Source organism: Synchiropus splendidus, chromosome 10, assembly GCF_027744825.2.
Source record: "Synchiropus splendidus isolate RoL2022-P1 chromosome 10, RoL_Sspl_1.0, whole genome shotgun sequence".
NCBI lineage: Eukaryota > Metazoa > Chordata > Actinopteri > Syngnathiformes > Callionymidae > Synchiropus > Synchiropus splendidus.
Window position 1 is genome coordinate 17,766,469 of NC_071343.1, and position 23,606 is coordinate 17,790,074.

The 23,606-nt window shown below is 42.0% G+C and overlaps 1 protein-coding gene across 3 annotated transcripts in view; it reads left to right on the top strand.

Moving 5' to 3' along the window:
* Positions 1-23,333, top strand: part of LOC128765587 (contactin-associated protein-like 5) — a 179,673-nt gene extending 156,340 nt beyond the window's left edge. For 2 of the 3 annotated variants that reach the window (XM_053876358.1, XM_053876359.1), the window contains exons 19-24: positions 6,015-6,248; positions 9,003-9,136; positions 14,212-14,299; positions 14,399-14,599; positions 16,431-16,505; positions 22,342-23,333. In XM_053876358.1, the coding sequence (XP_053732333.1) occupies positions 6,015-6,248; positions 9,003-9,136; positions 14,212-14,299; positions 14,399-14,599; positions 16,431-16,505; positions 22,342-22,541 (932 nt within the window). In that variant the 3' untranslated portion in view covers positions 22,542-23,333. The remainder of the gene's footprint in view (positions 1-6,014; positions 6,249-9,002; positions 9,137-14,211; positions 14,300-14,398; positions 14,600-16,430; positions 16,506-22,341) is intronic. The other variant, XM_053876360.1, reaches the window with a different exon arrangement.
* The last annotated feature ends 273 nt before the right edge of the window (positions 23,334-23,606 follow it).

Below are 23,606 nucleotides of genomic sequence, written 5' to 3' on the forward strand. Positions count from 1 at the left end.
CTGCAATGAAAAAGTAAGTTAAAGCCATCCTTTGCAGCCTGCAATGTAGACATCTGGTTGTCATTGTCACTCTGGTGAAGATGGACTGCTACAGCTCCATCAAACATTTCATGTTGTGATAGTTTTGATTTAAATCTATAATAATTCACAATAAAGTCAGTTGAAATTTGTCTCAGTCAAAACCTGTTGTGATATATTCCTATCCATGCATGAGCAGAGGGATAGTTTCTCTTCCGACCTGGACGTTCTGGACATGATGATAAAAAGTGCGATGGATATTAGTACCTTGATCCACGTGTGTGTGTGTGTCCACCTTGAGATAGACGAGAAGAACAGGACGCCAAATCAATACTTCTATGATTTTATTTTCCATTCCAGCACTCACCCGGCCAGTTTCATCAATAAAAAGTCAGTTTTCATTGCTTTGCAAAAGTCATGTGAAGTGACACATTGCACTCCAAAATGTATACCAACAGCTCTATTCTATACGCAAGCTCTGCTTCTGACAGCGAGAAGCCGCTATCTTCAGCACTGTTTGAGAGGAGAGAGGGCGGACACACCTGAACAGCAGAAACCCCGTGCAGATGGAGGAGCAGAAGGACCAAGGGAGAGAGAATCCATATATAGACGTGGGCGAGAGTTTGAAGCCGTGTTCTGAAGTAATGAGATTAAAACTTGGAAATGCTGTGAGGGCTGATAAGCACAGTTATGTTTACGCTCTTAATCTATGAAGGTGACGGTGGCCTAGATACAGCTGCACTGATCACTGACAAAAAAAAAATCAAGATGAAACATCTTAGCATCATAATGTTTGGCTTCACAGTCGTAGTTAAAAAAAGCTAATAGGATGGGGAAAAGTAATGTGTGAGAAACATGAGGCAATATGTTGATCGTATTTATTACATTTACACTGGGAAAAACAAAAGTAAACTGATGAGAATAACTGGACGTGATGAATAAATTAATATCTTGGGTGAAATAAAATACATGCATTTAGATTGAATACTCCTAAAGGTTCTGTTCAAGCTCTCAGAAACTCCGCCTCAAAGCCAGAAAGTGGAAAGTTCACACCAGGTGGAAAACACATCATGCAGCATTAAAAAAGCCTCATCATAACTGACTGACAGGAACACCTCCGCAGCTGCTTAACTTCTCAAGATTAAAAAATATCATTTTATTCTCATCCACTTTGCTGGTTAACGGTTTAAAGTCGGGTGCGTTCTCATCACGCATGAAGATTTTAGATCATAATATTGTTTCAAAGCCGCTTTTCGGGGAGATTCATCTTTAAGGAGACAGCACAGACCTCAGAATTATCTTGTGCTGTCACCTTGTAAGAGTTAAATAACCCACCAACAATCTGCCATTCTTGGTCAGGAAGTAGCAAAATCTGGTTGAGAATGTTACCCATACATTTGTGGGTTAAAACTAACATCTGGACCTTCGCAGTTGCAAAGAGAAACATGGACTACTCTTTTATTCTCTTCTTATATTTGTCTCTCTTGCCACCAAAATAAAATAGCGAGGAAGTGTATTATAGCTGAGTGTTTCATAGCCCATCCATTACTGTACATTTAATGGAGTCCAAGTCTGTAGCTAAGATAATTTTCACTCGTAGATTCCTAGCATTAGCATGCCAATCTTCGGTTGTGCTGAATTGTGTGTGCACCTTTAGGAGTAAATGAAAGCAATGCGTTTTCTACATATGATCAGTTGTTCATCATTCAGTCTACTCCATGATGGTCGCTGAGGTATCGCGAAACAGTATTGCAGGTTTGATGAAACAGTGTACTCATTTTCAGAGGCCACTAGATGGCGCTCGAAGTTTAGGTATGATGTGAAGTTTCATTGACACAGCAGACAGTGCCATCTGGTGGCCTCTGAAAATCAGGACACTGTTTCATGAAACCTTATCTTCCCTTCAATGGTAGGCTTTTTAGGACTTCTATGTACTAACAACAAATCAATGGTGGTCAAAATGATCGGTGACCAAAATGATTCTGAATCGATGGCAACATGTGACAATCTTGACCTTCTTATAGGCAGTGCACAAGACTTACTACATGTTTATTTTGCAAATGTGTATTTTTGCGTTCTTGAAAATCGCCATATATAAGTATATGAACATTTCCCAAATGTTTGCTGTTAGCCTGGCCAGGAGTTTGACAGACTGAAGAGGCACTTCTCTGCTCCTTTGTCATGTATATAAACTGCCAATTTTCACCCTCCTATTGTATTGCCTTATCAAAATTAATGATCAGACTGTATAGGAGACGGTACCTTCAGAAATGAAACGCTTTTCAAGGCCACTGCTCCCAGGGCTACAATTTTAAAGGCATATGAGAGGGATCTTGTGACATGCAGGACCTGTTCTTGGTGTGAAGCACAGCGGTTGATATCACTTCAGGGGATTAAAGGATGTCCTGACTTTTATCCCTCCTTAATTTTACACTGTAAACCAGTGGAGAGAAATAAAAGCATGTGTCAGACTTCCATGAGGACGACAGAATACCGAGGATCACTGGAAACTAGTTGCCACAGAGGCGTATAAAATACTCAGTCAACAAGAATTAGAAGATGAAGAAGAGAAGGACGCGTGCCGTGTGCTTTCAGTGTAGCCTAATGCAAAGAGCAGTCCCCGACAGCTGTGTTATTCTGCCCTCACATGATCATGTATGAGTCACTTTTTGTGTGAAACATCCTTCGCCGCTTTTTAATAAAGCTGTACTGCTGGTCTGGCTTTCTCTCCTGACAACTTTTGCATCTGCGTCCTCTTAATTGGTAGAGTTGGAAAAGCCTGGAAGTCAAGCCTTAACAAGATACATGAGGTTCAGTTAGCACCTTAAAGGTGCACAGAGGAGGTTGACAACTGGCGCCTGGATGGCGGCACCAATTGAGTAAACTCGACTTTGTGAGAATAATAGTCTTCCATCCAGTCGCTTAAAGATTATTGGGCTCAGTATCGGCCTGGATCGGTGTCAGGTCCGATCCACCTCCATGGGAAAGTGCTCACTTTCTTCCATTCTAGGTTTACGTGGAACCTTACTAGCTGGTACCATAACTTACTGTAGAATAATGAGAGAACAATACCTATTTATTCATTTATTTTTTTTTATAAATACAACACAGGAAGCCTAAGCAAGCCTCCATAAAGCCCATGTTGGTGGTACCTCGCTGTAGCTCTACTGTTCACCAACACCACGGTTTCGCTTGTGCTGTCGCCATGTAAACTTGGTCTAAGTTACCAGTGACCGATGGTGTGGATGTCAGTAGTGTATGGCTCTGAATGATGCGGTGTTGTCTCAGCTGTGAGGCGCTGTGAGGTGAACCAATGAAGCAGTAGCTTTCCAAGCTCAAGAGTTGCTTGTTGCTTGCTGTTCTTTCATCTTCGGCTTCGGATAAGTGTTTCATTCAAGGTCATTTGGCGAGTAAACAGAGAATAAACATTTCTTCACTGCTGTAAGTGAGTACGCTGCTTTTTTTATGAAGCCTTATTTGCCCATCACTTGAAGAAGGTTATTTATGGGGTGATTAAAATAGGCTGTGATAATTAGAATGAGGGTAGAGTTTTGTTTCTGAGGGATGCTGATTATGTTTTTGAGGAAACAACTCGTAGTCTGTTGAAAGCGGAAGTAAACAGTCAGACAAACAGCATGTAGAATAGCCAGCCTTTTCTGTGGATCACTCATCATTGGCTTCAGTTGCTTTTCGGTATATTAGGCCTTAAAAGTGGGTTTTTAGATGGGTGGCTCTGCTCAAAGTCAGCTTCACAACTGCAAGTGAAACCTGATGAAAAAGCATTTCAAGTGCACAATGTCTATCTGAAGTCCAAATCCCACGCTATCTAGCATCAGTCCATGAAGGGCAGATGCGAGTCCCAATAAGGAATCAGCATTTCCAACTCTGGAGGAAGATAGAGAGGGAACAAAAGAGCCCTGCTGCTGCTGCTGCTGCGGAGGGGAAGAAAACTGTCAATAGGGGTGACGGCAGCAGTTTTACCAGTGGACAGAGGAAGGCAGGTGACAAATTGATGTAACAAAAGGACAAAGGGCACCAGACGTGGCGAATGGTTTATTTTGAGCACAAGAAGAGCACAACCTCCACAGTGGGTTAACCAAGCCGCCGGTGCAGAGAAGCGACAGTCAGGGATTGACAAGAATCTGCCGAAATACTGAGAAATACCAAGTGTCCTTTGAGAGAATTTTCCCGGTGCCAGCCTTTTTTTGGCGCCGGATGTATTTGGCCTACCCAGTATAAGTGCTCATTCATTAGCCCAATGCTGTTGCCATTTTCAATCAAGTCGATTTGAGGGAAAGACAGAGCGAGAGGAAAGAAACACAGTTGTTATTTGAGCACGGTGAGAACTTTAAAAAAGCCCGCTTTAAAAAGCTGAGTCGGCAGATTAGTTGGCGTGAAGCGACAGAGGTGAAATTGCCAGCTGTCTTGTTGGTGCGAAGCCATCCAGAGTGATAAAAGAACAGATTGGTGTGTTCCTCCAGCGACCGGCTGTCCATTTAAATCTTTAGCATCAAGAAGGGTGTCAATAGGCTCCATCTCATTCTGCAACCGCCGAGCTAAATTGCAGTCAATAAAGGTTTCATTAGCTCCAAAGAGAGAGGATGTGACACCGACAATGCGCTCACTGAGAATGATGGTCTTCGCCAGCGTCCTTGCATCCCAGCACTTCACACTCGATGCACCTAAAAATGAGGATTCATTTCGTTGTTGTGCACTCGGAGCTCCGTAGACAGTTTTTTAGATCGCTGCGTTTCTTGCAAGGTTTCGCATGCTGCTGTCTTACGACGCTACATTGAGCAAGCGTTGCCTGTTTAAGTGGGTTTTCTTGGTGTTTCAAATCTCCATGAGACAAAATGGACTGCTATTCAAAGGGTTGGATTTTTGGAGCTGTCATTATGTTAAAGTGCAACTGTTCTTCTTCCTGTTCAGATGGAACAAAATAAAGGTCAGCACAGAAATAACCGTTCTAACAGCACCTGAGCTGCAATTCCTTTGAGTGTAAAGTGGTGCTATTTTTGTTGTTGTTTTTTTTTCTTGTCATGCGAACTAAGAAAGAAACGGTTGTATCATACCGGTTGCAATATGGGACAGAATAATGCTGTGCTGCTTGCTCTAGCGTTATCTGTAAAAAAGAACATTTCAACAATGACACTTCAGGGAACACATATACTAAAGTAATTTTTCATGTTTAATGCTTGGTGTTTATGGTGCTACTGGCTAATATTCTGCAAATACACAGATGAATGAGTAGTTTATTTGGAGCAATAAATGTTCCCTCATCTAAAGTGTGACCATTTCAACTAAAGCAAACCATGGTCAACCACTGCATTGGTTGTTTAGAAAAAAAAGCTACAATAAAAAGTGTTTGCTTCATTCTATAGCAATAATATAAGATGTAATGTAATAATAATGAAGCTTTATTATGGAGCACCTTTCAGAACGCTGTTCACAAAGTGCTTTAGGAACAAGAGAAAATGCCAAGGAGGGTAAGATGAAAATGGTTGATTCTTACCTGTATGAACACATGCTTTTCTAAACACAATGAGTTGCTGAATGGAAATTTGTGTGACAAGTGACCTGGCAGTGATTCAATATTTGTCAGAGTTTTTTTTTTCTCCCGGTGAATGACATCCACATGGCACATGCATCAATATGAAATATTTACATATTAATGGATTCGACCCAGAAAAGACGACGATAAGGTGTATGGATTTAATTATCTGACGGTGAGAAATCAACAACATGTGATGTCATTGATTCACGTGTCATGTTCAAGGAAATTCACAACCCGCCTGCTGTTTTAGTCACAGCCCGATTCACCTCTAAATTAAACCTTTGGCTCTTGAGCGTGTTATCTTTTAACACCGGGAGGTTTTCTCCGTCCGTCAGCCTCATATTAAGAGGAGCAAGTCAAGCGTGTAAGGCTTTCTGAGCGCTGAATTGTCCTTCGCCTTCCCTTCTTCTGAGCTCTTTGTTCTGTGCCCTTGCATGTGCAGAGGTGTCGGTGTCCTTCGACAGAGATTCCTCGGTGACCTACACCTTTCAGGAGCCCTTCTCAGTGATGCTGAACAGAAGCTCGCAGGCCTCCAGTGTGTCGGTGGAGAGCAGCAGCAGCAGCAGAGCAAGAGAGGACATTTCCTTCAGCTTCATCACCTCCCAGAGCCCCTCCATGCTGCTGATCGTCAACACCTTTAGTCAGCAGTACATCGCCGTCATCCTGGCGAGGAATGGTATGTTCACCTGACCGCACTTGAACCTCAGAATGTTGTTGTGCCCCTCTATGCATTTAACATGAAGCCAGTTACTGAAATACGTTCTCATGCTCCACGAAATCTGCGTGAAGACATGATTTTGTTTACATCTAAGGAACATCATTTAGCTGTTTAGAGTCTCCTTAACTTGGTTCTAGTTCGGGTCCACATCTTCTGAAAATCATTTCCGTGCCTCATATCCTACTAACGCAGACATGTGTGGCGCTGGCAGAATCCATCTTGCTTTATTTTGCCTTACTCAAATAGTCCATTGTGTCTGCAAAGGTGGGGATCTTCTCCACATACTCTATTGATATTTCATATCAATATAGTGAGGTGCTTTACCGAGAATGAGCGCTGCAAAGGATGCAGCACATCAAGCAGTATAACACCGGTGTGCGGTAGCAATTTTATTTCAGTGTACGTGTCTCTAAGTAGCTGCAGGGTTATTAAGGATGCTGCTGCTAAATAGACACATATGTCCATGAATTCACAGTTGTTTTGGGATGTATTATTTAAAAAATGTAGAATGATTCTCTCCTTTTCCATTGCATAACAATGCAGAGGAAAATGCCCATATATATCATAGACTGCCTTGCTTCAGGACTACCAGCGTTTTTCTTATTATATCACTGCTTTTCTTATGGTGCAAAGGTTTTCATTAACTGATGCTGTAATATGTTCATGCGCTGACCACAGAAAATATTATCTGCAGTCGAGCCAAGCAGCCCAGACTTCCCCCTCCCGAGAAACCTCCTCCAGCACTTTCAGATGCACTATCCTCAGGAGGCTTCCCGACTAAATGTTTATCTGGCTTCTCTTAATGCCGAGAAGCTCTTCTACCCTGAGCTTGTGTTGCACTCTTCAGATGGGATTATGTTTTACCTCGAGGAAATTGACTACGAGTGGGTGGTCTTCAATCCGTTCAAAACATTGTGTCGCATTTGACAGAAGATGGTAGCTAGTGATGGGCTGGTGTGGTTCGTGAAGCACTGTCCTAAATTTCAGAGTCCACTAGATGGCACCATCGCCTCTAAAATCTTTGGCATCAAACAGCTATTTCAAAGAAACCTCACAACCCAGAGTATGAGGGATCAAGTCGGGCAGGAAGAGTAGTAGTAGCAGGACTGCTCTGTTCATGTAGACTGGCGACCCAGTTGTCTCTTGAGATTTTAACCACAAATATTCTCCACATTTTGTGGTCTATGGGGAACGTCTACAAGCTTCAAAACAATTGCACTTTGCCAATGCTGTGCAATGCGACACAATACGACAGAATGCAGCTGCCGTCATTTGCCTCCATGTGTAGAGTCCATTGGACCAGAGGAAATGTTCAGTACAGTCCCATGATTTGGACCAAAAACTGTCTAGAAATTTGTAAAACTTGCCCATGTTTACTCAACTCCTTCAACTTCATCTTATTGTCCCATTTCTTAGCAGGCAGGTAGAACTTAGTAAACGCTAAAAGGCTTGATCTAAAAATAACACTTAAACTTGGAGAGCTAAAAAGTACAAGTAGACTAATGCTGTGATATGACAAGGTACAAATATGTCTGCTGTACTGTTCACACTGGATTGGTTTCACCTGGGATAATTTTCTCTAACCCTTTTACTGAAGAGAAAAGTCTTCACAAAGTCCTGGTTACAGTACATTTTTTTGGACTTCTGAATAAAAACGCTTGTCATTTTTACTCTACTCAATGTCCCCAAGTAAACCTAATCCCATATGACTAGTGCTTGCATGAAAATCCTGACTCGGCGGTGAATCCGAATAGTAATCCTCCAATTTTTGAATCGCATTACTTCTTTATTGCAAATGAGGTCCCTGGGTTTGGACTTAGAAGAGTGCAAAGCAACTCGGATGCAAACAGGTCCTGATAAAGAGCCAACAAAACTCACGTGATTCTGGAGACAACGCTCTCAGAGGGACACCTCACGTAGAAAAGTTTGACTTCGTTTTGGAGGCCAGGCTCAACTGGTTTGGCCACTTAAGGAGCAGAGTCAGTTAACACTTCAGACAAACAGTGTTACAAATGCAGATACTAGGGGAAGGGAGAAGAGGAAGACCACCAATGAGGCCCCTGGTTGCAGTATATGAAGAGGATTGGTGTGACCAACGCAATGGCACATGGCAGGCAGGTGGGCAGAAACCGTCAGTAGGGCCACATGCAGTGCTATATATACCAAGAGACCAAATCTGTTTCACCGAGCGAAAAGAGGTGCCACCCCACAGCAACGTCGGGAAAGTATGATCAAGATTGGCTGAGTTGGAGGAAGCTGACTTGCAGTAGCGACCCCAGATGGCTGAATTATAAGATTCTGTGGGCGTTAAACCCAAAACTCTCTCCACAGTGGTAGCCTCCTTAAAACTGTCGAACTCCAGACAGGGTCCACAGTTCCTCTTTATTGTTGATGGAGACCAGACTGCAACACCTGAAATATCTGGGCAGAATAGTTCGACTAGTTCTGCAGAGCAAAAGCTTGAACGTGTCTTCAAGTCCACAAAACACTTGCAAGCTCAATTAACTTTCCTCGTGAGGGTAAAGAGTGTGTAGTGTTGCACAACTCTAGAATCACTATTGACGGAGTGGACTAAAATCACACGTTGGAACTTCATTTTTCAGTATTTTCAGTATGTCAATGTATCCTTAAGTCGATGCTTCTGGAGTGCTGGTTGAAGAGTTTCACAGTAGAATAAGGAAGGGCGAATGTCTTTTTATGATTTGTCTCCAGGGAGTTTGCAGATCTGGTATCACCTTCACACTGACAGAAAGCCAGACGTGTTCACCCCCACTGACAGGAGCCTTGCAGACCGTCGACTCCACAAAGTACACATCCACCGAGTGGGAAAAAAGCTTTATGTGCAGGTGAGTTATTGGTTTCTCCAATGGTTATGCAGTAGCGAGCATGCTGCCGTGTTCTTGTGTCCGTCTCAGGTATCTGGGTGTCGCACGCTGTGACGGATGGCGTTCTCCGTTGTGACTAATTTTAATGTCATGCTGAGCTACCTTTGCTTGTTTCATCCTATTAGTTCTTGATCTCGATTGTTTCATCCCTTCATGTTGCCGGCTTTTGATTGTTGACTCAGTTATTTCCTTCTGTTCTATTTCCTTCTTGAGCTGCCACTGGTTCTGAAATGCTCTGCATACATTTGCCCGATCTTGTTATTCAGAATAACTTTGGGTTGTCAGGAAGTGGAAAATCCACCAGGATGAACTTTTTTGTAGTTATTTACAGGAATACTGCTGCAGGCTAAACATGGCAAAACACATTTATGGACATGGTTGTCTGCTAGTGCTGCATATTGAATGGAGGTGGGATACTGTTGTTGTTTTTCCCTGCAAGTCTCAACTACATCTCGTGTATTTTAATTCAAATACAAAGTGATTTGAATGTCAGATTGAAGTCTATACTACTGTCTGACTTTTAGGAAGAGAATGCAGCATTACTGAATAGAGGTCACACAACAGTAGTGTCTCTTTAATTCCTCATGGATTCAATAGTTAGAGGCCCAGTCACTTCAGCTCTGCCTGGAGGATCTTACTGTCCTGTTGGCTTGAAACACCTGGAAAATAAAGTGTGGGTTTGAGATGGTACAACAGAAACAACCTATTGTTACGCAAAAGATCTTTATTACCTGCATTTTCTTCTTTTGTTCTCCATTGTTTTGTTTCTATTTTACACACTTTTCTTTCACATTCCATCCGCTGTTTACGTTTCTGTCGTTCTATCTTCTAGTTATGTAACTCAAAAGGCTTTCTACATATTTCATTGAAATTTTCAGGGACTTACCGGGGTGATCTAATATCTACAGTAACAGAAAGATCTGCATCAAAATAAAAATTGAGATGTTCACTCGAAACGCTTCTTTGCATTGAAATTGACAAAAAAATGGTCAAACACACTGCACCTTCACCTCTGTTTCTGTTCCAACACAAATGTCAGTTACCAAAGCATTTAAATCAGCTGAAACAAGCCTGTACAAAATTGTGTCATCTTGTAAGATGTGGCGTGTGATGCCACATTTCCGACTAAGACGTCGATTTAAGCGCTGTGTCTGTATGTCGAGATGTCAAGGGCGAGTCTTGGATCTTGCTCCTTGAGGCTGCTGCTGTTTTCAAAACTTCATCCACTGAGCCTCTGCCAGCGTTCAATAGAGGCAGATGCATGTTCCTGTCCTGCGCGGCCACAAACACACTTCGTCATCTGTCAAGGCCATTGTTTTCTACAGTAGAGTTAAAAGTATAGTGCGCTGCGTCATCGATCCCTGTGTCCTTTACGGGTTACATGCAAGAGGTTTTGTGTATCTGTTCTACTTCCGTTTCAGATCTGTGGGCAAAAGGAAACTGCAATAAAGCACTGTTTCATGTGGGCACCATATTTGCTAAATGAAAAAGTAAATTATACTTCAGTATATATTAAGATGACATCAGCTTGTTATAGATCCCACTTAAAACAGGTAAAAGAATAGTGCATCCACTTGTTTAAAGGGACAACAAAAACATGGCTACATTATGGCTACTTATTGTCTGGCAACTGAGCATATCATTATGATGTAACTTGTGAAGTGTGGTGTAGTTTTAAATGTATTTATATATTTCTGCATCATTGATGTCTTCACTACTACTTTTTTACTTATATATATATTGTGTTTTTATTTATTTACTTTTCTAGAGGGCAAGTTTTGTTTCACTTTCCTTGCCATATCATGTCTTATTCCTTCATCCGAGATTAGAATCTGGGCTACACACCTCCATATTTATTCAACATGTTCATGTTGAACGAAGCCACTGTTTACGTAATAAAATGTTCCTGCAGGAGGGAAAAAACATCATTATAAACAATTTATCGCAATTGGAGGCTCAGTAACCTGCAGGCGTTTTGAGAATATCTCTGTGGAAAGTGGGAAGTCGGCAGCACGTACTGAAAGGAAACCTTCCAGCCGAGTCTTTTACCGAACACTCTGGCCGTATTGTTTGGCTGCTTCAATTGCTCACATTGAAAATCTTTGATCTTTTCAGAGCCTGTGGTGTCGTCACCGCCTTTTCAGGCGACTAATCATAGCGCTGTGTTATATGGGCCGGAAATATTCACCCTGGTAACCAAGAAAATAGAGAAGAAGTCTTTCCGCTCCACGACAGACAGAAATGAACAGAGGAAAAAGCTTGGGTTTTTTTTCTTTTTTTTGAAGATTGTTTGAAAACCCGAGCGATAAAAAGTGTATGAGCTACGCAGATGTCCCATTTTTCTGGCTGTATTATTGGTGATTGTATCTAGGGTAATATAGTCAAAGATATGATCTCCACACTCGCTATTACAATCCAAGGGTTGAAGCAGAAAGAGACTAAACAAATGCGGGACGTGCCGGGAAAACAGACAGTTTTTCATCGGATTGTTTTCCAAATATTTGCTCCAAACTCAATCTTTAATGACACAATTTCCCAAATGAATGCTTCTTTTCGGATTGAGATTGCACAAAAGGGGGTACAACCTAATATCATACGTACCCATGAGCCACTCGGAAGGGAAGTGTTTGTGTTATTCAGGAGTTTGTGTTGTCTGAGGGCCAATCTTGTTTGCAGTGCAGCCTCCCTTTGTTTCCATCTGGATTCTGAGGAGTGTTGCTCTACTGGCTTGTGGGCCCCTGCTGCCAGTTTTGAATGGAATTCTGTGGGTGTTAGAGTCTCTGGCACCAATTACAGTAGAGGAAACTCTGCCATATACTGTACATGATGATTGTTATTATTATATTTTAACACATTTCTGGCAAATGTTGCTGCTGTTTTGTAACTGCTTTGCGTAATGTGCGACGCATCATATCCTGTCCATGGACTGTATGGCCAGAACATACTTTTTTGTCATACTAGAATAAAGTGACTCATGATCTGTTTTTTAATTCAGGCATGTTGATTCACTTTTTTCTGTGACAGACAAAAATAATGTTAATAAATCTGGAATGCCATGAGTGCCAGAATTTAATGATAAAGAAGGGATTGGAAATAGAGACATTAACTGGAAACAAAGGTGAAATATATTTCCTAATATGTAAAAAATGACATAAATATAGTCATCTATACAAAAATAGATATATAACTCTGGCACTCCTGGCATTCCATAACTGACAGGAGGAAAAAAAGGAGGTGGAAATCGGCTTGTTGGAAATATGTGAGGAAGAAAAAGAGTAGTCATTCATTTGTTGGCAATGCAAAAAAAAAATCTGATATATGCATTTCTTTATCAACATTCCTATTGCTGTGTGTATTCATGTCCTTATAGCATAATAGATGACTTATGTCAAACGTTACGTATTTCGAAATATAGTTCCACTTTGTTTCCAGTAAATCTCTATATTTCCAATCCCTTCTTTATCATTTAATTCTGGCATTGAATGAAATGAAGTTATTCTTCATTGTAAGTTGATCTATTTACTTTCTTTTTTTCATTTCTTTAATGTTAAGCACTGCTCTAGTGAATGGATCGAAATTCATCTTTTCATGTCCAAGCTCTTGTTAAAAGTTTAAAATAAGAAGGGAGAGAAGTTCGGAAGTTCGAAAGACATTTGTTTGAAGTGAACGGTGACAACTCTGGGCTTTTTTTTAACCCATAAGACCAGTGGATATTGAGCTCACTCCTAACAGTGTAAATTGATAATAAGCGAGAAGACCCTCTCACGAGTCCAAATGGATGATCATCAGAGATAATGGAGATGGGCTGAAAATGAGGAGGTTTGCTCTCCATTATAACGCCATTATAATTTTCCATTTTCTGTTTAGAGTTATTCCAACGCAAAGAAATGCACATAATAATCACTGAATTACACTCCCAGATGGAGCTGAACTATGGCCTTAGTTTTTGGGCCAAACTGGACTTGTAGGATCTGAAACAAGACACTATTGGATCCGGATTCATTTCATTTAAATTTGTCATCCTGTAAAATATATTGTAATACGACCTTAAATTGCCGCTGTGCATTATGGGAATTGTGCTCCATTGGAACTTTGTATTTTTTATTTGCCGCGTTTGTAACTATCTAGCTTTGTCTATATAATTGTTGTTGAGTGTACATTTTGACTTATTTGCCTCTCATTCTATCGAACCCCCATTGTGGCGAGAATGAAGGCTTACATTCTAATCTATTCTGCTATATTCTAAATAAAATACTCTAAGAAGGAGTGACTTTGGACCTCGACAGTTGCTTAGGGTTAGGGTTGCCGGTAGTGATGAGTAAATGAGGTTTCATGAAACAGTGTCGTAATTTTTTGTTGCCACTACATGGCACTGTTTTCTGCTTATTGTTTGGATTTGACCAACTAACTCCAGGTTAACCCCAGGTGTGTGTGTGTGTGAATAGTGTCGCTGCCCTCCGATGGATCTGTCCAGGGTGTATTGCTGCCTCTCACGCAATGACCACTGGGATAGGCTCCAGCATTGTCCGCAACCCTGGACAGGAATAAGCGCTGGTTAACTCGTGACGAATGTATGGATGTACTCAATGAAACCTCACATTGTTTCTTAACTATGAGCGCCATCTATTGGCGTCTGAAAATTAGGACACTGCTTCATCAACCCTGCAACACTGTTTCGTGATACTTCACGATACCTCATCTACCCAGCCATATTTGCCGATGAGGCTTCATGAAACAGTGTCCCAATTTTCAGCACCCAGTAGGTGTCACTGTCACACCTTTCGCTTCAAACACGTTCCCCAATGAAACCGCACATCATTATTAAACCGAGAGCGCCACCTTCCGAGCTCCAAATGTATAAAGGGTCGTTCTCCCACATTCACCCAAAAGTTCGATCCAAACGCCGCATTTAAGGCTGAACAACCACCGGTCCAATACTAATAAACTACTTTTCATTTAATTGGTTGTGAACCAGGCCATGCCAAAAACCTGGTTCCTTTGAACCACCTCACCCTGTGATCTCATCTTCCACGCAGATTGATCAGGACATCAACAAAAAATACACGCTATCATCCGACGGAGAGCTGATCCTTATCCGAACTGTGACATTGGGCAAAGTCGTCCGTAAGTCCTTTCATCTCTCACGTGCTCTGACTTTTCCGTGTCAAATCACGTTTGGTTTTCTCTGAATTCGTTTTGAATATATGTTCTCATCCTTTGAAGGAGGGGAGAGTTTCAGCGAGGAAGTCGTGCAAGCGGCCTCCAAAGGTTTCGTGGGATGTCTCTCCCTCGTGCAGTTCAACAACGTGGCTCTGCTGAAGGCGGCGTTGACCAATCGAGGGAGCTCACTGGTCACCATTCGAGGACCTTTAGTGCAGTCCAACTGTGGTTCCCTGCCAGACTCTTCATCACACACCCTACAAGGTAACATGAGGCATTTTGACATTTCCCTTCAGTCTCTGTGGCATTTAGAGAAATGGGTCTAAAAATTAGTTTCGGAACCTCATGTAAAGTGAAATAAATCTACTGTGTGATTCAACCAAACACACACCTGTAACAAAGGAGGTGGGACTCTGCATCACAAATGAAGAAATTCCAACGTGGGTCACAACAACAGTTAAAATATACAGCTCATTTTACCATCATAATGACTGTTTACTGAACCTTCAGTCAACAGAGTTCGCTAGCTGTACAGTTGTCGGATGTAATTCATGTAATTGCAAATTATTATCGAGCACCTCATGGAAGAGATTTTATTGCTCCAAACAATGTCAGTTTTATAAACAAATGACAGCAGAAATGATCTCGGTGGTGTAAAAAGCAACCATGGTTGACTCACTTGACTGGAACAGAAACAATACGTCACTGCTTCCAACAGTCCAAACTATAATATCCATGTTTTTAGACCCATCTGTTCTGAAAAGAAAAACTACAGTGAATAAAAACTGTCAGCATGTGGGACACATTTCTGAGCAAGGCTTGTCGGAAGTTTTTCCATTCCATCATAGTTTTGAACTGAAAAGTGCCTTCTTTAAATCAAATTATTTCTCTTGAGTGTTTTTTCTTAATATATACTGCGTATACTTTACCGTTGGTCTGATGCTGTCGACTGTCTATATGGCCGTATCATGCATTTGTCATTTCGATGAGTAACCACAGAGTACATTGGACCTCACTGCCTCTCAGAAGTGTCCACAGCAGGTTAGCCTCCTCCAACCTACACTGTTGAACTCATGAACGTCATCTTCACCCATTCACTTTCACTTTCCTGTCCATTACTCTGAATGACTGATCCTGTTCTTGTACACACTTTTCGGATCTGCAATTTCCTTCTCTACAGCTTCTCCTCCTACTCATCTTTACTCTCACTATATTGTCAGCAAGCAAGAACGACCAAATTCTCACAAAAAATGGGCTGTTGAAGGTTTGTCTGTATCACTGTATGGCCACACTGAACCCTGGGAAGCACTTGTCGTGCCAAGTAGTCGCTGGTATCCAGCCACCAAAGCGACTTCCTTCGCCACTCAAGTCAAGTTAAACATATATAGGTCAATCTTCTTGTGGGCGAGTCTAAAGTTAGTAGAATATCAACATGGCTGATAGAGTTAGAATTGTATTCCTTTATCTACTCTAGAAGAATATGAAGAGCAATGAGTTGGATGCTGCCGTCTGTGAGTCCAGCAGGTCCTTCAAAGTTCAGGAGTTGTGGATTCCAGGAGCTGCCACCATCATCTCCTCTTCTGTTTTGCTTCTTCATCTTGTTGATGAATTTTCCCTCCTTGTATACGTCACACCTAAATCTGGGCTCTCATTGATCGATACGCTGCGACTTGCCTCCCAAGTTCAGATTGTTCAACAAATCGCCTGACGTTGACTTTATATGTCCCTGTGTCAGTCGTCTTTGTTGCTTAAATCACACTTGGTGTGAACGAACACTAAGATTTTTGTTCACTGTACATGCAAATGTTCCCCAAAAAGAAGGTACATGTCAAAATCGACAGAGATACATGAGATGTTTTTTTCATCACTGCTTTCCTATGTGCAAAAACTCTGACAAAGGTTGAAAAACAACACAAAAAAATGTGAATACCTGCAGTATGTTGCATTTCATTTGTCCCTCTGCAGCATCAAGTGGCTTGTATTTTATAAAACCCACTTTTCAAATGCTTTGTGAAATCCCTGGGTGTTGACAATATAAAGCTGGACATACTTTTGAATTGTTCCCAAGTTTTTTAATTCTTTTTTTTTTCTACAGATCAAGCTGTAACACCGGATAATGAGAAGAAGCAGTTTGGCCATGAGGCACAGGCAGATTTGGCTGTAATAGCAGGTATGTCACTCGCCTAGCTTTGCCAGTTTTTTTTTTTCTAATTGAAAATGAGTCATCAGGGCTCAGCATGAACATACAGCAGCTTCTTTTGCCGTACAAATCTGGAATGTGCTTTCCTTCAGTGGGACTTTTTTGCAGGGGAGGGTGTTGTAAAGTGATTCTCAGGTACTCAAGAGCAGAACAAACAGACCAGTTTCCATGTATACAGGCTGTTTTTAAATTTTCTTTCCATTTAATTCAGGAGCAGGAATAAAAGTAGATTTTTCTATTGAGGATGATGCAGTTATTTATACGGCATGAACCTGCAAACAAATCGCTGCCTGGATGATATGAATCGAGGGATCTGAAAGGGTTTGTTCGAAGTTGTTGGAATATTTATAAACTTCTGCAAATCTATTTGAGGACCGAAAGTCGTGACTGAAGATCTTCATGCAAGCTATACAAGGATTCCACCAGATTTAAACCAAAAAAAAAACCTCTTCTGCCTTGTTGATGTGGATCAATGGGTTTTTCTTCCTCGTCTTCTGTCGATGTCTCCAGAAGAACCCAGCTCATTAAAAGAAGTTTCAGTCTGAAAGTTGACTGTTGAAGTTGGTTACACAAGGAGGAGAATCAATAATACCCAAAGAAGAATGTAGGATTTTGTGATAATCACTGGCTCAGTATGGATAACCAGCAAAAGGAATCTGTGTGGTCTGAGGTCAAGTTCAGAGGTTCTCTGTTATTTGGAGTAAATAAAGGTTCGGTCAACTTGACTTGTACTCTTAAGAAGGTCTTCCAAGGATATATCTGAAGGTATAAGCTACGTCACAAATCTTGGCAGTGCAGACACTGGCGATGTCCCAGAGAGCAGTGGGTGCCCTTTTGATGCAGCCTCTTACCACCTGGACCTGTTTGTGCACGTCCCACCTGGTGCTCACGACTCTCCTGGTGAACCAGTCCAACCATCATCGGTTCCCTTCCACCAACCAGTTTCAGTTTCTGGACTTTACATCTCCTCAGGGCGGCTGCTTTGCAGTTTGCCCTTTTTCTTAAGAGACACTGTTGATCCCGTTGTTCACGTTGATCTTTGTTGTTCTTAACTTCGCTATTGATATTCAAATAACTTTTGTTTTGTGGTGCCCTTTTTTTTACTTAGCGCTGTTTTGGAGCTACTAGAAAATGTCCCGGGTGCACAGTGATTCTTCCACCTAGAAAGGGCGATGGAGGTTAGCACTCCAACCTTGCGTCCAGCTGCGGGCTCACATCCCTCCATTTATAGCTTTCTGTTTTTTTCCCTTCTGCCCTTAAAAAGGACAATGATGAGACTCCATTAGAAGCAAACGCTTAACAATCATAGGCCTGTTTCCAACCTGAGAGATTTTAGGGAAACTAGAGCTACCAAATGCCAAATAAATCTATAAGGAATTCTGAATTAAATTGAGTCCACAACCAGGTTTTAGTTCAATGAAATATCCATTTCTCAACTGAATGTTATACACTGGTGATGGGTGGATGAGGTTTCATGAAACAGACTCCTGATTTTCAGTAGCCACCAGGTGGCACTGTCTGTTGTAGAATGTTTAAACAATCTTACATCATTTCCAAACCAAGAGCACCATCTAGTGGCCTCTGAAAATGAGGTGTTTCTTCAACCCTGCAATACTGTTTCGTGATACCTCATCTAGGCATCACTATTACACACTTGATGTGTGTTTAAAATCGTAAAAAGTTGACATTAGGAATGAGAGAATAAACCTTCACAGTCGTGCGGTGATAAGTAGCGATGGAAGTAGTGATGGGTAGATGAGGTATCATGACACAGTATTGTAGGGTTGTGGGCTCTGAAACCTCATCTACCCATCTCTCCTGAAAAGGACCATTTTTTGTTAGTTTTTTTAGATTATATTGTTGGCATCTGAAGTGCTTAATTGTTTTGCTCCTTGATCTTTATCTGAAGGACCTCAGTCACAGCAACACAACAACAACAAAAGTCTCCTTTACCCAGACCACCACATTGGTGGGTGAAGCCCACTGTCCAACTGATTCCAGCTTATTTTACTTGATGAATTTCAAGGGGCCACTTGTGTCAAGGGACTATTGTGTTTTGTGGGCAGCCATGTGCACATTTAAGAAGGCAGTCGAAATAGAAACCTATTTTCAGAGAATGAAAGGTCCTTGTTTAAAAACAGCAGGACGTCTGAGAAACCAGGTGCATACGAGGTGGTCATGCAGTGGATCACAGTGTGAAACTGAATAATAGATGATACGTCGAAAATGACAGTTAAGCACGTGTGCTCTGCCAAAATAGCAGCTAAACAAAGTTGTTTTTTCTTGTGTGTTGATTGCTCCTTTTCTGGTGACCGATAAAGGTTTTGTGAGAAGAGCCTCCTGCAGTGCTTGGGTTTATACGCTCGACATTTAAACCTGTCCATTAGAAGCTAAAAAGGGTCAGTTATGTTCAATAGATTCGACCCAACAAATCGTTTTCTATGTTTTCCCAATAGTTTTTGGTCTCATCTTAAATCCTCTAAAACAACACGTCTTTTGTTTTAACCAAAATCCAGTTGGAGCTTGGTTAAGATTAAAAAATAAAAGTTGGCATCCTCGATTCATCCATTTGAATAACCCGATGTTAGTATGAATTACAGTGGACTACAGATGGTGGCAGAAACTCTAGAAAGCACTCAAAGACCTTCTCGAAGCCAGGAGACAGCTGGTCTCTACAGTTCCCACGCAATGAATGTGTTTAAGACCTCTTGGATCCAGGACAGCTCCAACATTAAATCAGCCTTGTCCCGTTATCAACATCCTTTGGAGTCTCTTCATAACGTTAATGTCATTTTGCCACCAGACAGATTGGTTGCCCACAGTCGTGTAAACTCCATCTCAGGGATTATTATGATGCGAGTTTTCATTCATGCATTATAAACACTATTCCTGAAGTCAATATACTTTTGCTAAATGAAAGTTCTCTCCCCAAGTCTCCTAGCACTTACCTTTATTAGTTCTTCCGAAATTTCTCCCAGAAACTCCACCATCAGGACCTCTAATATACACAAATTCACTTACAAACCAATAAAGATAAAAGTGTGTTTATTAAAGCGCGACCAACTGAACAAGAAAGCGCTCACTCTGGTAACAAATAAGAGCCGCCACTCCGCTGCTGTGTAAGCATCCGAGGGGAAACAGCTGCTTGTTATGCACCGCGCCTTGTTGTCTGACAGAACCATTTTCACGTAAGCAAATGTTGACACTGATTTAATCATGTCTGGCAATAAACATCTGAGCTTTGTGCTAATTTGAGGTTGTTGTGTCTTGTGAGCTTTCGGGGTGAGATCCAAGCAGCCAGCTAAACAAAGGGCCGCGCCTCTGATGGACTGAAGAAATGAAAGTGAAGTCCATCACGAATGATGAGCGAAGGCCGCGGACGACCCGTATTCATTCTCTGGTGTTAATTGTTTGTGCCGATTTTGGAGCTGGTGATGAAGATCAACCCAAAAAAAAAATATTGACAGAGAGTTCATGATAATGTGTTGTCTAATGGTATCAGTCATCTAATCTGGACAGGTTGTTTTTGAACGATGTTACGCGCCCAGACAGTGATCGGACCCTTTACTGCCCGGCGTCTACCATGTTTGTGTGGAGTCGCGCAGTACACGTAGTTTCCGTAGAGTCGCCTGAGGCGAGAAGCTCACCATCCGCTGGCCGTTTCCCGAGACAAAGTGCAGGTCTCCAGCTGGGATCAAGTCAGCGGCCAAAACCCGACTCGCTTGTGTTCACATCTCGGACTTCTGAGCCGAAAGAGCTTTGTCTCCAGACAGAACCCACAGCGTGAAAGTGCTGAAAGTGAAAGTGAAAAGTGAAAGTGTTGTCTGTTCTATAATAGTTGAACAACTATTTCAAAGAAAGTTTTCAAGTGAGAGCGCTGAGCTTGAAGCTTCAGCGGTCTATCGCTACCTCAAGATACATTCATACTGCAACCAATTTTCATGTGAATTCAAGGTGCGATTACGTGCAAGGAAGTGTTGCGCTACAATATGGGAAAAGGGCGCGACACATTTGGGACAGAACTCCAGTGTGTTTCTAGTGTAAGATCAAGTAGGGAGTTCCAAAGTCGAGATGGCGCTCAGATAGAGGGGAGCAGCAAGGCGGGTGGTTACTGCTGGAACAGGCTGGCTGGGGAAATGATCCATTTCTGTCCTGGACTACCACAAAGTTGAAGATCAGTCCTCCTTCCTTTTAGTGAATACTCGAGGCTAGATGTTCACTTTGCTTTGATGCCACTTCCTAATGTCGCCCACATACTCCTGATGTCCAAAAACACTCTGATAAATGAGTCCTTTTACACTTCATACAAGGGTCCCACAAATCACCAGCACATGGTCCAAAATTAAAATAGCAGTTTCAGATACGGTCCAAAAGCATAATTGAACAATTTATAACAGGCAGTGTTTTAACAAGCCAGTAAACAGAATGCTACATCTGACTGCTTATTAGCCCCCGCGTGATATATCGCTGTTCTTTCTGGCTTCACTCCGTAAATGGTCCTACGACACCAACACAAAGGTTTTTGTGTCTTCATTTTAGCATGCAGCGGGTGGCGCTGTTGGTTTAAAGCCAAAGATTGGTGTTGCAATTATTCTCGACTTGGATATTTTGGGTGTAATTGTTCTTATTTTGGTTTGTTCTCAGGCTAGCAATTGCTTTTATGTAGGTGTGTTAAGATCTCCCAAGACACATTAAATGTTCTGACTGGTCGGATTTCGCCGTCAGCCTTGAGTTTGTGCTCCATGTGCTAGCTAGTAGCAAACCTTTAGTTGGAAAGTGGAACAGAATTGGCTTCGAAAAATAGCCCTGATGTAAGTGTATACTTTTTTTCCAATCCAACATTGTAGAAGAGGAGACTGGTCATCTCTTACATTAGTGTTTTTCAACCTTTTTCTAGCCACAGGTTCACACTTGGTTCATTCAAAAAATCCCAGGACACACCACCAAAGGAACCTCGGCCAAAGTGCACTTGTCCTTAAAGTCCTATAGAACATCCCTATTCATTTGTGAAAAACTGTAGCTACTGACACTCGGTTGTTATTTTGCCGTGCTATTACTGTACAAATTGCGGAAAATATGTTTGTTTCAAATGTGTCCAGAAAGTGGCGGGCAATATTTATTCAAAAGATTTATTTATTTAGTTATATTAAATAACTGTTTCGATTTTATCACTTCTCTTTTGCATGATTTTATTGTACTTTTGAGTTTCCAGACAAATCCTTAACATTCTTTGCCTGAACTTGCTTCATAAAAACAATTATTCTTCACATTTTGGAGCACATTTATTTTGTTGTGCATTTAGTTTTTCGCCAACTTTTAAACCACAAAGCAAACTTTGACAGTCAGTGAGTATCAACAAAGTTTCACGTTAGCCATTAGCTGTGTTAGCTCTGTGGTGCAGACACTCTTTGGCGTCGCGGCTCCAACAAGCATCCCTCCCTCCATGGTTGTGTGGTGAAGGTGTGTGGTCAAGTTAGAGGCGCATCAGGTTTAAAAACATCTGGAAGTTGTGTATTTGAGCGGCTCCTTCGCTGTGAGTGCGAGGGAAGAGGAGCGGCGCGCACCTCGGCAGCGCTGCTTTGACTGACGGACAGATCAGCGCATCAACACACTGAAGCTCTACAGTATAGTGTATAGAAAGAAAGACCTGACATGGCACACTAGTGTGCCGCGGCACCCCGGTTGAAAAACGCTGGTCTACTTATCACTTATAAGCTTTGATATTTCCAGCACCATCCAAGTGATAGGAAACAATACTCGCCGCGGCCTGGCACCTGCTGACATGCCTCCCTCCCTGTTTTCTCAGCAGTGGTCGCAGCAGTGGTCTTCATCGCCGTGTGCGCTCTGGCAGTGACGGCCCGCCTCCTCTACCAGCGGCGGCAGGCTCAAAGAGACAGCAGCAGCAGCATCAAACAGGAGCACACTCACAGCATGTACACAGACTACAGGACAGAGATGCACCTCCACAACTCGATCAGAGAAAACATGAAGGAGTACTACATCTGACGACAAAGTGCAGCCTGAGGGCTCAAGCCTCAAACTAACTTCTGCCCTTACAGACTCACGGGTGCTGCTGCAGGATTCCGTACAAAGCATCTCCAGGAACATCCGACGAATAACCCTGAAGGTCCACTTTCTAAATGCTCCTGCGCAAACAGGCGGCCGACTTTTTACAGCTGTTAGTGTTTGTTGCTGTTGGTTGTATTTCAGCTGCTAAGGTTTGTGTCGTGACTAAGAGGACGAGGGAAGACGCAAGCGGAATTTGGAATGCTACAGTTTGTTTGACATGTCAATATACCCCGGAATGCGAAGGAGGCCAAGGTCTGTAAGGTGCGCACAAACCTGCTGCTGTCTTTGTTCTTTTCAATGATGGTCAATGTCGTAGAAGGAAAGGGGCCAATACTGCCTACACTGTATGAGTGCCTAATTTCAATAAGAGTTTTATTTCACTATTTAGAGCTGGCGCGGGGATTTCAATAGACGAGAGCTTACTGTCATTCTTCTCCGCAAAAGACGATACAGAGACTTTGCTGGCTTTTTGCAGAACGTTCCGCCATGTTCACCTTTTTGTTTTTACGGAACTCTTGGACAATGGACCTGAACACCGGAGAATGTCCATCTATTCCAGGAGGCTTGCATATTTTTGTTAACTCTGTTGGTAGCCCTCAGACTCCTATCCTTGAGTAAAACCTTGTGCACCTTCTGGACTGCAGTCATCCAGTTGTAGACAAGATTTAACCAATGACTAAATGAAAGTGTAACTTAACTTTTATAATTGTGTTCTCCTTGTGTATTATTTTTCCAGTATATAAAACATATCTAGAAACACCGGTGTCCATTTCCTCGTGTTAAAAAAAAGTGAAAGAAGTAATGGCGTTCTTTGAGACAGAGAATGGTAAAGCTTGCCTTCTCAATTCTGGTCTGGTGTCTGGTGCTGCGTCATCAATTATTCATGGAGCGGATTTAAATTGCCAAACATTCCTTAAAGGTTTGTTCACAATAAGATACCTATCGAGTGTCTACGAGCTATGGCTAAATACTAATGAGAGACAGACCCATCGAGACTTGGAT